At 45.9% G+C, this 15,264-nt stretch overlaps 2 protein-coding genes across 9 annotated transcripts in view; one reads left to right on the forward strand and one right to left on the reverse strand.

Annotated features, from left to right (window-relative positions):
- Window positions 1-4,857, reverse strand: part of sfxn4 (sideroflexin 4) — a 28,923-nt gene extending 24,066 nt beyond the window's left edge. The window contains exon 1 of the mRNA XM_069900069.1: window positions 4,615-4,857. Within this exon, the coding sequence (XP_069756170.1) occupies window positions 4,615-4,653 (39 nt within the window). The 5' untranslated portion in view covers window positions 4,654-4,857. The remainder of the gene's footprint in view (window positions 1-4,614) is intronic.
- Window positions 4,858-5,025: 168 nt separating this feature from the next.
- Window positions 5,026-15,264, forward strand: part of gpam (glycerol-3-phosphate acyltransferase, mitochondrial) — a 60,801-nt gene continuing 50,562 nt past the window's right edge. For 5 of the 8 annotated variants that reach the window (XM_069900057.1, XM_069900061.1, XM_069900062.1 and 2 more), the window contains exons 1-2: window positions 5,026-5,195; window positions 9,577-9,682. The gene's annotated coding sequence lies outside the window, so the exon portion shown is untranslated. Of the gene's footprint in view, window positions 5,196-8,346; window positions 8,713-9,576; window positions 9,683-15,264 lie in introns of those variants that run through there. The other 3 variants (XM_069900058.1, XM_069900059.1, XM_069900060.1) reach the window with 3 other exon arrangements.

Here is a 15,264-nt window from a genome sequence, read left to right on the forward strand (position 1 = left end):
GGAATATTAGGTGATTTCGGGTGGCCCTGATTTGGCAGTGCATGAGGCCAGGGCAGACATATTAGTACAGTAGTGTGGGGGCGGGGGCGGGTGTAATTGAAAAGATTATTAAATGTACATGATTAATCTCTGGCTGCAATTTTGTTAGTTATTAGCGAGTGTTATTCATTGTCTCTAACTAGTTATCAGTTACATCATTACTTCTGAATTTTTTTATTAATCTATATCAGACAAAACAGTTCACAATGACAAGAAACTCTTCATGTAACAGACTGTGGCAAAGTGGATCATTATTAAAATTAGCTTGTAAATGTGAGCAAGAAAAGATAGAAATAGAACAAGGGGTGGGGCCAAAACAAGGAGAGGCAAATCACGGAGAAGATTTAGAGCGAAATATGGTTTTATTTCCTGTACGGGAACAAAAGCATCCAGACAGGAGTGACTGGGAAAACCCTGGAAAACCCAGTCTGCCGTGCAGTAGCCCTCTTGTATGCACCTGAGATCTAAACTACCCTTCAGAGGTTACCTAAAGATTTTGGAAAGATACCTCCAATATTGCCTCTGCAAAATCCTCCAAATTCACAGGAAGTACAAGCAAATCTTTCCCAGGCCAACATCCCCAGCACTGAAGCCCTAGTTGGTGCAGGCCACATTGATAATGTAAGTTTTAAAATAATATCGGAGAGAACATTCCGTGGTACATTTTGATAACTCAGCAAGGTTGAAGAACAACTCCACATTTGGCTAAGGCAGTGAACCACTGTTAACCATCGGCTAAGGGACATGACCCTGATTAAAGAATCCCAGGAGAATTCTAAGAAATGTATATGGAGAAGACTGTTGAAATGTTCTGGAAAACTAGAAATTTGTCTATATAAATATGTAACCTGTGAGCCACGAGGCACATTCTCTTGGGTTACGCTAGCGCCAGATGGCAGTGCTTCTTGCTTTAATGGAATCCTCACGACTTGCAAAGCAAAAATAAAGCATTTGTGTTCATTTGTAACATGCTCGCAGGTCCACATTAACATCATCATTTAACTAAGATCTCAACCCTCGATTCAGAATCAGAATTGATCGTCATGAATAAGTCACAAAATTTGATGTTTTGCGACAGCATCACAGTGTAAACATGTATATAAACCACCTTACAAAAATAAATAAAAATAGTGCACAAAAAGTCAAAGTGAGGCAGTGTCTGTGGTTCATTGATCATTCAGGAATCTGATGGCAGAAGGGAAGAAGCTGTCCTTGTGCTGTTATGTGCTCGTCTTCAGGTTCCTGTACTTTATCCCTGATGTTAGCAGAGTGAAAAGGGCATGGCTTGGGTGGTGGGGATGGAGGCTGCTCTTTTAAGACACCGCCTCCTTGATGGAGTGAAGTCTGGTGCCTATGATGGGGCAGACTGAGTTAACAACCCTCTGGAGTTTTTTTCTTGTCCTGAGCATTGGCATCCAGCCAGAATACACCCTTAGAAGTTTTCAAATCTTAGATGACATACAGAATCTCCTCAAAAACCTCACAAAATGTAGCTGCTGGCAAGCCTTCTTTGTGGTTGCATCAACATGGAGGTTCCAAAACACATCCTCAGAGATGTTGACATCCAGGAATTTGAAGTTCTTGAGCCTCTCCTTTACTGACCGCTTGATGAGGACTGATTCACGTTCTCCTGACTTCCTCAATCATCTCCTTAGTTTTGATAATGTTGAGTGCAAGGTTGTTGGTTTGACACCACTCATTGAGCTGATCTACTTCCCTCCTGTACGCTTCTCCATTGCCATTTGTGATTCTGTAGATAGTATTGGAATTGTGCCTGGCCACACAGTCATGGGTGTATAGTGAGTCAAGCAGTGGGCTGAGCACACATTCTCGAGGTACCCCTTTGTTGATTGTCAGTGAGGAGGAGACGTTGCTTCCAATTCATACTGACTCTGGTCTTCCAATGAGGAAGACAAGATCCAGTTGTGGGTGTGGGGTTGCAGAGGCCCAGGGTTTGGAGCTTGGTGACCAGCACTGAGGGAATAATGTTGAAGTCTGAGCTGTAATCAATGAAGAGCAGCTGTACGTAGGAGTTGCTGTTTTTGAGGTGATCCAGAGCTGAGTGAAGAGCCAGTGATATTGCATCTCCTGTGGAGCAATTGTGACAATAGGTGAATAGCAGTGGGTCCAGATCTTTGTTTAGGTACGTGTTAATTCTGGCCATGACAAACCTCTCAAAGCCTTTCATCACATTAGATGTAATTGGTACTGGGCAATAGTAGTTGAGACAGCTCACTCTGCTTTTCTTGGGCACTGGGATGACTGCAGCAATGAGAGATTGAAGATGTCCGTGCACACTCCGGCTCATTGGTTGGCACTGATTTTCAGTTCCCTGCCATATACGCCATCAGTGTCTGACGCCCCGCGAGGGTTCACCCTCTGGATTGATGTTCCTGCATCGGCCTCAGAGACAGATATCACAGGGTCTTTAACCTTCACAAGGATTCCGATAGGCACTGTTGGGTTCTCCTTCTCAAAGCGGGTGTAGAATGTGTTCAGCTCATCAGGTAATGAAGCATCAAATGGTGTTCGCTCTCGCTTAGTAGCCTGCAATGGCCTACACTCCCTGCCATAGCTGACATGTATCTGTCTCTATCTACTTCCGGAATTGCCACTCTGTTGCAAATATAGCCTTCTGCAGGTCGTATTGTTCTGAATTTCTGATTTATTACTGTTTATAATTGAGAAGGCGCATTAGGACCACGGAGAAGCCATTACATATTGTGGCAGGAACAAGCCACCTCAAACTAGCCAACCACCACCCCCACCCTTTTGGCTATGTCCTGTCCCATGGTGAGAAAATTCTGCCAGTCCTCCAAGAGCCTCATCAGTCATCTCTGAGCCCACAAATCATCATGAAGGATTGCCCTGGAGGATGCTGTGGAACTCAGAAGATGCTGGAAAGCCATGAAAGGCGTTTAATGACCAAGATGCTTTATCGAAAGTTTCAGGGCAAGAAGATGCACAGATCGTGGGAGGGGGTGGGTGGGTATTAATAACTGCAATATAAAGACACCAATTTCTTTTCTTCTTTGGCTTGGCTTCGCGGACGAAGATTTATGGAGGGGGTAAAAAGTCCACGTCAGCTGCAGGCTCGTTTGTGGCTGACCAGTCCGATGCGGGACAGGCAGACACGATTGCAGCGGTTGCAAGGGAAAATTGGTTGGTTGGGGTTGGGTGTTGGGTTTTTCCTCCTTTGCCTTTTGTCAGAGAGGTGGGCTCTGCGGTCTTCTTCAAAGGAGGCTGCTGCCCGCCAAACTGTGAGGCGCCAAGATGCACGGTTTGAGGCGTTATCAGCCCACTGGCGGTGGTCAATGTGGCAGGCACCAAGAGATTTCTTTAGGCAGTCCTTGTACCTTTTCTTTGGTGCACCTCTGTCACGGTGGCCAGTGGAGAGCTCGCCATATAATACGATCTTGGGAAGGCGATGGTCCTCCATTCTGGAGACGTGACCCATCCAGCGCAGCTGGATCTTCAGCAGCGTGGACTCGATGCTGTCGACCTCTGCCATCTCGAGTACCTCGACGTTAGGGGTGTGAGCGCTCCAATGGATGTTGAGGATGGAGCGGAGACAACGCTGGTGGAAGCGTTCTAGGAGCCGTAGGTGGTGCCGGTAGAGGACCCATGATTCTCGGCTGCACCATTTCATCAGATGCAAGGATCGACAATGAGATAGACAACAGACTCGCCAAGGCAAATAGCGCCTTTGGAAGACTACACAAAAGAGTCTGGAAAAACAACCAACTGAAAGACACCAATTAAACAGACATTAAAACACTAGTTTTAAACACTAAAGGACTCTACATCACCTTTGTTGACCTCACCAAAGCCTTCGACACCGTGAGCAGGAAAGGGCTTTGGCAAATACTAGAGCGCATCGGATGTCCCCCAAAGCTCCTCAACATGATTATCCAACTGCACGAAAACCAACAAGGTCGGGTCAGATACAGCAATGAGCTCTCTGAACCCTTCTCCATTAACAATGGCGTGAAGCAAGGCTGTGTTCTCGCACCAACCCTCTTTTCAATCTTCTTCAGCATGATGCTGAACCAAGCCATGAAAGACCCCAACAATGAAGACGCTGTTTACATCCGGTACCGCACGGATGGCAGTCTCTTCAATCTGAGGCGCCTGCAAGCTCACACCAAGACACAAGAGAAACTTGTCCGTGAACTACTCTTTGCAGATGATGCCGCTTTAGTTGCCCATTCAGAGCCAGCTCTTCAGCGCTTGACGTCCTGTTTTGCGAAAACTGCCAAAATGTTTGGCCTGGAAGTCAGCCTGAAGAAAACTGAGGTCCTCCATCAGCCAGCTCCCCACCATGACTACCAGCCCCCCCACATCTCCATCGGGCACACAAAACTCAAAACGGTCAACCAGTTTACCTATCTCGGCTGCACCATTTCATCAGATGCAAGGATCGACAATGAGATAGACAACAGACTCGCCAAGGCAAATAGCGCCTTTGGAAGACTACACAAAAGAGTCTGGAAAAACAACCAACTGAAAGACACCAATTAAACAGACATTAAAACACTAGTGACAACGCAATGAGTCTAAATATTAATCAATTACCTGTCCATCCCTTCTCCACTCATTCCCATTCTCTGCCATTGGATCCTGAACACTTGACCTCTGAATTCCCCAGCCGGGCCCCTATGTTGGGTGCACCCAGGCCGGGGGGACACAATTCCAGGTGGCGCCCATTGACAGCGCTGGCCCTCCCGCAGCCGTTCCTTGCAGAATACCGTCCGCACATGTTGCACCGCCTCAAGAGATTGATCTGCATCGATGCGCAACAAGAACATAGGGAGCTTTCAAATTACATGAAGCGACGGACGTCATTTCCAAGCGGCTGCAGCGCCGCCAGTCGGACGGGAGGATTCGATACCCCAACCCTGGACCTCCGAAGAACGTCGACATTGGACGGGACACACCGCCACCGTGCGGTGCGTGGAGGAGCGGAGCCGGCGCCACCGTGCGGCCGGGGGGACCAAACACGTCTGGGAGGCGGGACGCCAGGGTTGCCGGCACGGCCGGGGGCGGGGAGGTTGAGACCCCAGCAGCGCCGTTTCCCTAGTGCGGTGTCGTCTCGGCAGCCATGCGACGTCCTGGAGGCTGCGGCGCCGGCGCCGGATGCCCGGCCACGTCCTGAGGTAGGTGGGGTGTCGTCGCATGCAGCCCGACGGCCGGAGAACCACCGGCTGCCTGGTGGCCGGCCGGCCTTGCCTGCCTGGTCCACATGGTGACCTGGTGCAGCAGAGCTATCGCCCCGCTGCCCTCGCCCCCGCAGCACGAAACCGGCCGGGAAGGGAGGCAGAATGAGAGAGCCGGAGAAATAGGATTGTTTTAAAATTATAACACGGTCGAAGGCCGTTCCCACCATTAAAACCCAATTAAGCTACGTTTTGAAGGGTGGGAGGCAGACCCACAGAGGGAGAAGGTACAAACTCCGTACAGACGGGGCGGGATTCGAACCAGGGCCCCTGGATCAGCCTTGGGCACGTCCGGAAAGGAGGCATTGTGTTCAGTTCAGGAAGTGTGTGCAAGCTTTGGAGAGGGTGCGGAGGAGATGCACCAGGATGTTCAAGATTCATTTTATTGCCATCCATGCAATGAAGACGCACAGAACTGGCTTTCGTCTGCTGTAAGGCAGGCAGAGTCGCCGTGGACGGACAAAGAGAAGCAAAGGCCAGGGCGCCGAGTGTTCGTGGCTCCCGCTGCCTTCCCAACCGCATGAAACCATCAGCAGCCAGATCTGAGCCTCCGTCCGACACGGTCCGGGAGCGTTCAGCGCCCTCTCGCAATCTCCGTTCCGATACCTTGTACCCGTACTCCCATCAGTTTTTGAGCCAGTCTCCCGGGGTCCGCAGCCCGATGTGAATCCCTTGACCCCGGTTGCCAGCTCAGCCTGTGTCGGTTCCTCGCCTTGAGTCACTGTGCGCTTCTTCAAACGCAGAAACTGTAGTCTCTTCTGCTTCTTCTCAAAAGGGGGTTGCTGGATTGAAGAAGGCTTCTTCTGAGGGCAGGTTAGGGATTTTCCACTTTGGAGTGAAGACGGCTAAGAGGTGACTTAATAGAGAACTGCAAGATTATGAGAGCCACAGGTCGGGTGGACAGCTCGCACCTTCTTCACTAGTAACAGTACCAAATACCAGATGGCATCTGTATAAGGTGAAGAAGGGAGGAAAGTTTAGGGGAGACACAAGAGGCAAGTTTTTTTTTCTGGGCAAGAGTTGCACTAACTGATTTGAGGAGGACTGGGGACTTTGGGAGAGGAAATGAAGAGAAGGCCAATTGAGGATTATTCCGTATTGTGCTCACTTCTGGTCATCTCATTGGAGGAAGGATGTGGAAGCTTTGGAAAGGGTGCAGAGTAGATTTACCAGGATTTTGCCTGGATTAGAGACCATTTCTTACGATGCAAGAGTGACAGAGCTCGGGATTTTCTGTTTGGAGCAAAAGAGGATAGGTGACATAGAGATATAGGATGGACGGCCGACACCTTTTCCTCAGACAGTTACCAGAGGGATCTGTACAAAGTGAAGGAAGGAAAGTTTGGGGGAGAGATAAAGAGAGGTTTTTTTTAAAATACTGAGTATGGTGAGTGCCTGGAATGTATTGTCAGGGGTGGAGCTCATTCAATAGGGACATTTAAAAGTGAAACATGAAAGTCCTCAGACTCTGTGATTGTAGTAAAAACACACTGAAATACTGAAGGAACTCTGCTGGTCTTGCACCGTTCATAGGAGGTAAAGATATATTACTGTCGTTTCAGGCCTGAGCCCTTCTTCAAGGAATGTTTTCTGTCGTTTCCCTCATTACATCCCCACATCTCTTGTTGTAACAGCTGCTCAGCCACCATACTGATCATCTTCCAGGAAAGAAGGCCTCAGGCCTGAAATGTCAATAATATATCTTTACTTCCTATGGATGCTGAGAGACTAGCTGAGTTCATCCAGCATTTGTGTGTGTGTTTAAGGGACATTTAAAAGATTATTAGTCAGGCACCTTGATGTAAGAAATATGTAGGGTTATGCTTGTGAGGTGGTGAAGGTTTAGATTGTTCAGTAGGTTTGTATAGGTTAGCACAAATTGTGGGCTGAAGGGCTTGTACTGTAATGTTCTATGAGGAGAGGCTGTGGAACCCCTTCCACTGGGCAGAGACTGAGTAAATGCTCCTCGCCTTGGATGGAGGAGGCCTGGGGGAGGAACATCCCTCGGACAGGAGGAAGACAAGGGTAGATTGAGGATGGAGCATCAGTGATTGAGGGAGCCCTTTGATGAGAGATTGAGGGTACTGTTGAAACAGCTGCTCAGCCACCATACTGATCATCTTCCAGGAAAGTTGGGATCAACAGAGACTAGAGACACACACCCCCCCCCCCACCCCCACCCCCAGAGCCTATGGTTATTGTACCTGAGAGCATCATCCAGGAAGAGGGTGTCTCAACAAACCTCATGTAGAGGTTGAGGGTGAGACCAACGAAGACAGGAAGAGAGAGACATCCTTAAGACAAGAGTAGAGATTGAACTTGCTTGCAAATGGGGAGGGGCAAGGCTTGGGCTTAAGAGCAGCAGAACAAATGTAAAATGGCAGAAAAGGGGAGAGATTGTTGCAGAGAAATCAGTGATTGATGGTGGCTGAGGTTGAGAATGGCTGTGAGAACAAGAAGAGCTGTGGGGATGTCACGAGGGAAATGATGGAAAACTTCACAAAGAGAATATCATTGTTGGGAGAAAAGTAAAAGTATCAACCTCACATGACTGGCCAGAGAAGTTCTATTATTAATTCCAAAGTCAAAGGCTCCATCCTGCAAAAACCAGAGAGGTTTTTCATAGCTAATCATGATGTTATCCATTTAAACATTTGTTCCGCCTCCTTCAGCATAGCTGAGCATTTCCAATGATTTTATTTGATGTGAAATGTACAATAGTACTGAATGCAAAGGCATAGTTTCATGAACAAAAACCTGGGATTTACTTCAGAATTATGTGATTACTCCAGAAACTGCCAGTTTTACATAGAAATCACTAATTACAGTCACAAGTTATGCCTGACTGCGTAAGTCAAGTTCAACTCCAAGGCGATCTATAATTTTGCTGACAACACCTCAGGTTTTGGCAGAATAATGAGAAATGGTGAGTCAGAGTACAAGATGGCGATTGAGAATCCGGTTGTGTGGTGCCAGACCAACGATCTTGCTCTCAATGTCAACAAGATCAAGGGGCTTGTTTATTTTAGGAAGGGGAGGCTCAGGAATCAAGCACCTGATGCATTGGTAGGACAGAGGTGAAGAGGGTTAGTGCTTTCAACTTGCTGGAAGTCCACATATTGATGGAACTCTCTGGAGCCAGTACATAGAGCAAGCAAGCCAGCATCTAAGAAGTCTGAGGAGATTTGACTTGTTGTCAAATACTCTTAACAAACTTCTACAGGTGAACATTTGGAAGTGTGCTGTCTGGTTGCAGCACAGCCTAGTTCGGTAATTCAAGTGCCCAAGAATGCAAAAGGCTGCAGAAGGTAGCAAGCGTAGCCAAGTCCGTCGCATGCTTTGAGTTCCCATTCATTGAAGACCTCTCTGTGAGATGCTGCTTCAAGAAGGGAACCACATCATAAGGGACCTCCATCACTCTGGCCACGACTTCTTCTTGTTGCTAACTTCAAACAAGGTACAAAAACCTGAAGTATAGTACCTCTAGGTTCAAGAAGATTTTTTTCTGTCAGGCTCTTCAACCTCCACTTACTGCCCTAACCATAAACAATTAGTACCACAAAAAGACCAATCTGGCTATTAAAATGCCACTTTTATTTTCTTTCTCTATGGTATCTGTGATTATATATTATATTTATTAGCTCTTTCCACGTGCTAATTTAAGTTATACTATTGTAATTGTTTTGGCTGTAGCATGCAAGAATTTCAGTGCTCATGTACATTGTACTTGTACAATAATAAACTCATTGCATTCAGTGGAAATGGGTGAACTGCTTTAGCTATACTATTTGATGTTTATAAACATGTAATTTTAAAATGGTTCAAAAAAAGTTCTATAAAGATTTGATTCGCAGCTGTACATTTGTGAATAACTGCCAGATCTAGTGTGCAGCTTCTTGGGAAGAATATTTAGACTATGTAAGTTTCATAGAATCCCTTGGATTTCTTAGTGCGGGAAGTGATGGGATGGAAATGACCTCATGTGACTTTTATGTCAAGTAGTACCGTGTGTTATTTGCAGGAGCAAAAGGTCTCTGTGGAAATATTACAAGTTGGCACTGAGGATGAGATTTGTTCATGGTGGACCTGCAACCTATTTGCATTCTAAATTAAAAAAATACTGTCATATCCAATTAATCTGGTTCTGCAGTGATGCACACTTTATATCGCTGATCCTTTCAGTTGGGTTGCATAGTCTGCTGTGAAGGTTGGAACTGATCCATTGTTTTCAGTTTTAAAATGCGTTATTAAAAATTAAAAAAAAAGAACTTTGTCTTAAATTGATGACTTTGCAACGCCAGTTCCTGTGTTTGTATTGCAGTAATAAAAAAGTGGCAAGGTACTATACCCAAGGGGAGGAAGAAATGCTCCAGCTCTAAAATTTCCTGAGGAGTGGATACCAAGGTAGATTTGAAAGAAGATAGCAGGCAAGTAATGAAATTACTGAAGAGGTGGAAGCTTTTGAAGGTATATGCAACCAAGGACAGACAGTCTTCCAGAGTTAAACTCTGATTGAAGGGCACAGGCGCAATGTAATATTGTTTATCTCAATATCAAGTGTACAAGGTAGACATTGGAATATCTTTCTGATTTTTGTGGATTTTTTGAGTATTAATGGGCAGAGCAAGATCACTGAGCTACAACAAAGCTGTGTTGTTGCCTGACCTAGTCTTGTGCCTCAGGCTGTAAACCTATTTATAGCTGAAACAACATGTACTGTGTGAGAATTCAGTGCTGCAATGCTCCCCCCTAGGGAATGTTCCCAGGTTCCATCCTTATTTGATGTCCTTTTGGAGTTGGCTGGGAAAGTCATTAATGAGCTGACAGTGCCCAGAGCTTGTGTTGGGAGGTCAGGTTCCTTCTTGACACCCCCCATCCACCCCAAAATATTACTGTGCAGTATTCATAAGATATATAGAGATAAAATATGGAAATGCATTTTACAGTACTTATTCATTGTACCAAGGTTATCTCCACAAATGTCCAAGCAGTCTGTCAAAGTCATTTGGTACATAGAACATAAAACATTACAGCACAATATAGGCCCTTCGGCCCTCGATATTGTGCTGACCCATATATCCCTTTTTTTAAAAAAGTACTAAACCCACCCTACCACATAGATAACCTTCTATTTTTCTTTCTTCTGTGTGCCTGTCTAACAGTCTCTTAAGATCCCCAATGTTTCAGCCTCCACCACCATCCCAGGCAAGGCATTCCAGGCACCCTCAACTCTCAGTATTTAAAAAAAAAACTTTACCTTGATCTCTGCCCTAAACTTACCTCCACTAACTTTGTGCATGCGTCCTCTGGAGTTTGCCATTCCTGCCCTGGGAAACAGGCGCTGGCTGTCCACTATGCATCTATGCCTCTCATAATCTTATAGACCTCTGTCAAGTCTCCTCTTATCCTTCTACGCTCCAAAGAGAAAAACCTCTACCAACTTTGCCTCTTAATGCTTGATTTTCAATCCAGGCAGCATCCTGGTAAATCTCCTTTGCACCCTCTCCGTAGTTTGCACATCCTTCCTATAATAAAGTGACCAGAACTGAACACAATAAGTGTGGTCTCACCAAAGATTTGTAGAGTTGCAACATGACCTCTCGACTCCTGAACTCAATCCCTCCAATTAATGAAGCCCAACATTTCACAGGCCTTCTTAACTATCCTATCAACCTGTGGGGAAACCTTGAGGGATGTATGGATTTAAATCCCAAAGTCCCTCTGTTCATCCACACTACGAAGTAACCTTTGACAACCTTCATCTCCATCCACAACTCTTCCAACCTTCATGTCATCTGCAAACTTACTGACCCATCCTTCTGCCTCATCACCAGAGCTTTAACAAGGACCAAGACCTCTCTTGGTCATATTAAGTGCTCTTCTTGACTTCAGAGACAGCACCATTCTTAATCCTAGATGGTGGCGGTATGAATGAAACAGTCATCCACTTCCTTGTGGTCTATGCTTGCTAAGAAGGTCTGGAGACGGATCCAATGATCTGTGTCGATGTTCAACACAGGACTTTTTAGTCAATAAGGTTAGGACCTCTGTGTTTCTGCTTTCACCACTACACTTGGCAGACACTTCTTGCCACCTACCACTCTTTGTGTAAAATGCTTGCCCCACACCTCCCTTACCTCCACTGCCATGACCTTAAATTCATGTTCTCTAGCTTTTGACATTTTCACCTTGGGGTGGGGGAGAGATTCTGACTGCCCACTCTCTCTGTGTCTCCCATAATTTTATAAACTTTCAGGTCTGCACTGAGCCTCTGACACGAGACCACTAGTCTGACCTCCAGGCAGAACTTCCACCACTACTGGCTGTTTTCTATGGGCACCAATTCTGAATCCACATGATCAATTCACTGTGCGTCTCATGCAGCTTTACCTTTTGGATTAGTCTTCAATGAGCGAACTTGTCAAATACCTTACTAAAATATACTGCCCTATCTTCATCAGCATGAATTCTATCAATGAATATCCTCTCCAATAGGTTCCCTACCACTGATGTGACATTCATTGATCTATAATTTCCTGAGTTACCCCTATTTCCTTTTTTTTTTAAACAAAGGAACAGTGTTGGCTACTTTCTCTGTTGCTAGTGAGAATACGAAGGTCCCACTGACTGCAACTGTCAGATCACCATTTCACTGAAAGGCACATTTTAATATGTCTGAAACTTGTTGGTATTCCTGTGCAAGGAATTGTCCACGACTAAATGCCTTAGTCAGCATGCATGAGGTAGGCTGAAGGGCTTGTTTCTATTCTCTGACTCTATACATCACATCTTCGTAGACATGATCCTTTTTGGAGCAGATGAAACAGTTGGCATAGCTGACTACTGCAGTGCAGGGGGAGAGCAAGGGCCACATCTCAACCCTGTACAACAACAGGTCAGAGAAGTTTGCATTTGCTCTTTCCCACAGACAGAACGCCTCACCCACCTTCCCAATTGTTGCCTCACTTTGGCTGCATGCTCAACCTTCTCTGAACCTGATTCTCAGCACCTTTGGGTATTTGGGTCTGATGGTGGAGGGAGTAACGAACATGGCCTTGCTTTAGAGCAGCCATTCTAAATGGGGGCAGTACATTTGAGGAAAAGTTCTGTACACATAACATAAATATTTTTAATGTAGTCAGTGGGAGAAAAAACGGAAGAAAGGAAAACTTGACTGCTTCACAGTGTAAATATAGTTATAAATAAATAAATAGTGCGAGAAAATAAGAGAAAGTGAGGTATTGTCTGTGGTTCATTGTCCATTCAGAAATCTGATGGCAGAGGGGAAGAAGCTGCCCTTGCGTTGCTGGGTGCTCGTCTTCAGACGCCTACAGAGGTTTAGAAGATCATGATGACATGAATAAAGTGAATTCTGACAGTCTTTATCCCAGTGTAAATGATTCAAAAACTAGAGAGAAAAGCTTTAAGGTGAGATGGGAAAGATTAAGGAGGGATCTGAGAGAGATGATTTTTTTTTCCAACTGGAGGGAAAGCTGCATCTGAAATGAGGTATCAGAGGAAGCTTGAGAAGCAGGTGCAGTTATAAGTTTCAGAAGCCATTTGGCCAGATCTGTGGTTAGGAGCAGGCTATAAAGAGTCTGGAAAAACAACCAACTGAAAAACCTCACAAAGATAAGCGTATACAGAGCCGTTGTCATACCCACACTCCTGTTCGGCTCCGAATCATGGGTCCTCTACCGGCACCACCTACGGCTCCTAGAACGCTTCCACCAGCGTTGTCTCCGCTCCATCCTCAACATCCATTGGAGCGCTTACATCCCTAACGTCGAAGTACTCGAGATGGCAGAGGTCGACAGCATCGAGTCCACGCTGCTGAAGATCCAGCTGCGCTGGATGGGTCACGTCTCCAGAATGGAGGACCATCGCCTTCCCAAGATCGTGTTATATGGCGAGCTCTCCACTGGCCACCGTGACAGAGGTGCACCAAAGAAAAGGTACAAGGACTGCCTAAAGAAATCTCTTGGTGCCTGCCACATTGACCACTGCCACTGGGCTGATAACGCCTCAAACCGTGCATCTTGGCGCCTCACAGTTTGGCGGGCAGCAACCTCCTTTGAAGAAGACCGCAGAGCCCACCTCACTGACAAAAGGCAAAGGAGGAAAAACCCAACACCCAACCCCAACCAACCAATTTTCCCCTGCAACCGCTGCAATCGTGTCTGCCTGTCCCGCATCGGACTTGTCAGCCACAAACAAGCCTGCAGCTGACGTGGACTTTTTACCCCCTCCATAAATCTTCGTCCGCGAAGCCAAGCCAAAGATAATGAATATAGATCAAATGCAGGCAAAGGGTTTGGCCCAGAATGCCAACTTGGTTGGCATGAATTAGTGTGATTATGAGACTGTTTTCAGTTCTACGCAAAAAATCTATGTTTCTTAGGCTACTGGTGTTGCTGAATTAGATTTTGCATCTACCTGACATGATGCCTGTTTATATACTATGTGCCTTATATAATTGTTGGAATAGTTATCTACAGGAGCTCCTGTCTCCCGAATCCCGGCTCCAAATCCTCCCATAAGCCGACCACGTGTGCACACTGGGGAGTCCAGTACGTGTGTGCGATAGTAGGCCAAGGGGAGGGTTCAGAGTCGGCATCAGGAGCTCCGGTGTGCTGGGGAAGGAAGGGGAGATGAGGGAAGGGAAGGGAACACCACTGAGCCTGAGGTCCCATTCCTGCCCGGGAGGCCCCTCCCCTTGATGATGCCGGGGACAAGGGATTTTTCTGACTGCTTGCTGCTGGGAGACGGTGGCACACAATTTGAAAGGGAGAGTTGGAGAGAAAAGGTAAAGAAGAAATGGAATGAGAGTGGGGAAGGAGTTACCTGAAACTGGAACAATAGTTCTAATTTCACGTCGAGTGAATTGTTTTTCAATCTGTGAAATCAGTTTGGCTCCAAAAAAATTTCAGATAAATGAGGATTTTTGATTATTTTGGATACACTTCTCAACTGCTGCTGGCGGTCCCCGACTACGGTCCCTGTTCCTGGCCGGGAGCCCGAGGTGACTTCTTCAGATGTTGAGAGTGGAGTCAGTGTCACCGACTCCAGCTGTACCCAATGTTGAAGGTTTGGATCCAGCTCTGTTTGGCATCTTCCCAGCCAGAAGCAAAGATTTTGTTGTTTTTTTTTTTAACTGTTTTTGTACTTAAACCAGTGCCGACAGAGTGTCAGAGCCCCACGTCAGAGTGTCAGGTTGGCACAGTTGGCATAGCGGTTAGCGCAATGCCTTTACAGTGATCGGGATCAGACATGCTGACCTGCAATTTGACCTGCTGAGTTTCTCCAGTATTGTGTTTTTACTTCAATCACGGAGTCTGCAGACTTTTGTGTTTTACTTTAGTAATTATATGCACTTAAGGTGCATAAAGTTCACCTTTGGCTAAAAACAGTTTGTGTGTTTCCAGTGAAGGAATATGGCCATCCTTTGTTAGGAGACCTTGTGGAACAATAGTGGTTGTAGCAATTTATGATGATATCGAGAACCTTAAGAACATGCAAGAGGAATGTTCTGAACCCCAGTGCACACATTCTCGCAGGCTGCACATCGCCTTCTCTGTTAGACCTCCTGTGCCAAACTGCGAAAGAGACTGCATTTTCCCACATTGGCCTGCCTCGTCAGTAACCTAGGAACCCACAAAACCAGTGGAAACCAGTCACCCTTGATTGCCAGCAACTGACTAAGAAGCTTTGGGATTAAAACCTGTTACTTTTTTTGGAACTCTGTATTTTTTTCTTTTGTGATTGAAATACAGGATAAATTTGCTTTAAAAATACCACACAATGTGCTTGTAGTGCTATCAACAAAAATGCTTATTGGATGAAAAATGAGTTACACTATTTCTAATCTGTTAAAATTTGAAAGAAACTGCATTTTTCAAGCAGAGTTAGAACGCTGATATTTACTGGGAGATTGGACAGAAAGATGAATGTTTCTATTTGGAAGATTTGGTCAGCTAATCGTTACAATCTTGTTTGTATATCAACATGA

Source organism: Narcine bancroftii, chromosome 10 (genome assembly GCF_036971445.1).
Source record: "Narcine bancroftii isolate sNarBan1 chromosome 10, sNarBan1.hap1, whole genome shotgun sequence".
Classification (NCBI taxonomy): domain Eukaryota; kingdom Metazoa; phylum Chordata; class Chondrichthyes; order Torpediniformes; family Narcinidae; genus Narcine; species Narcine bancroftii.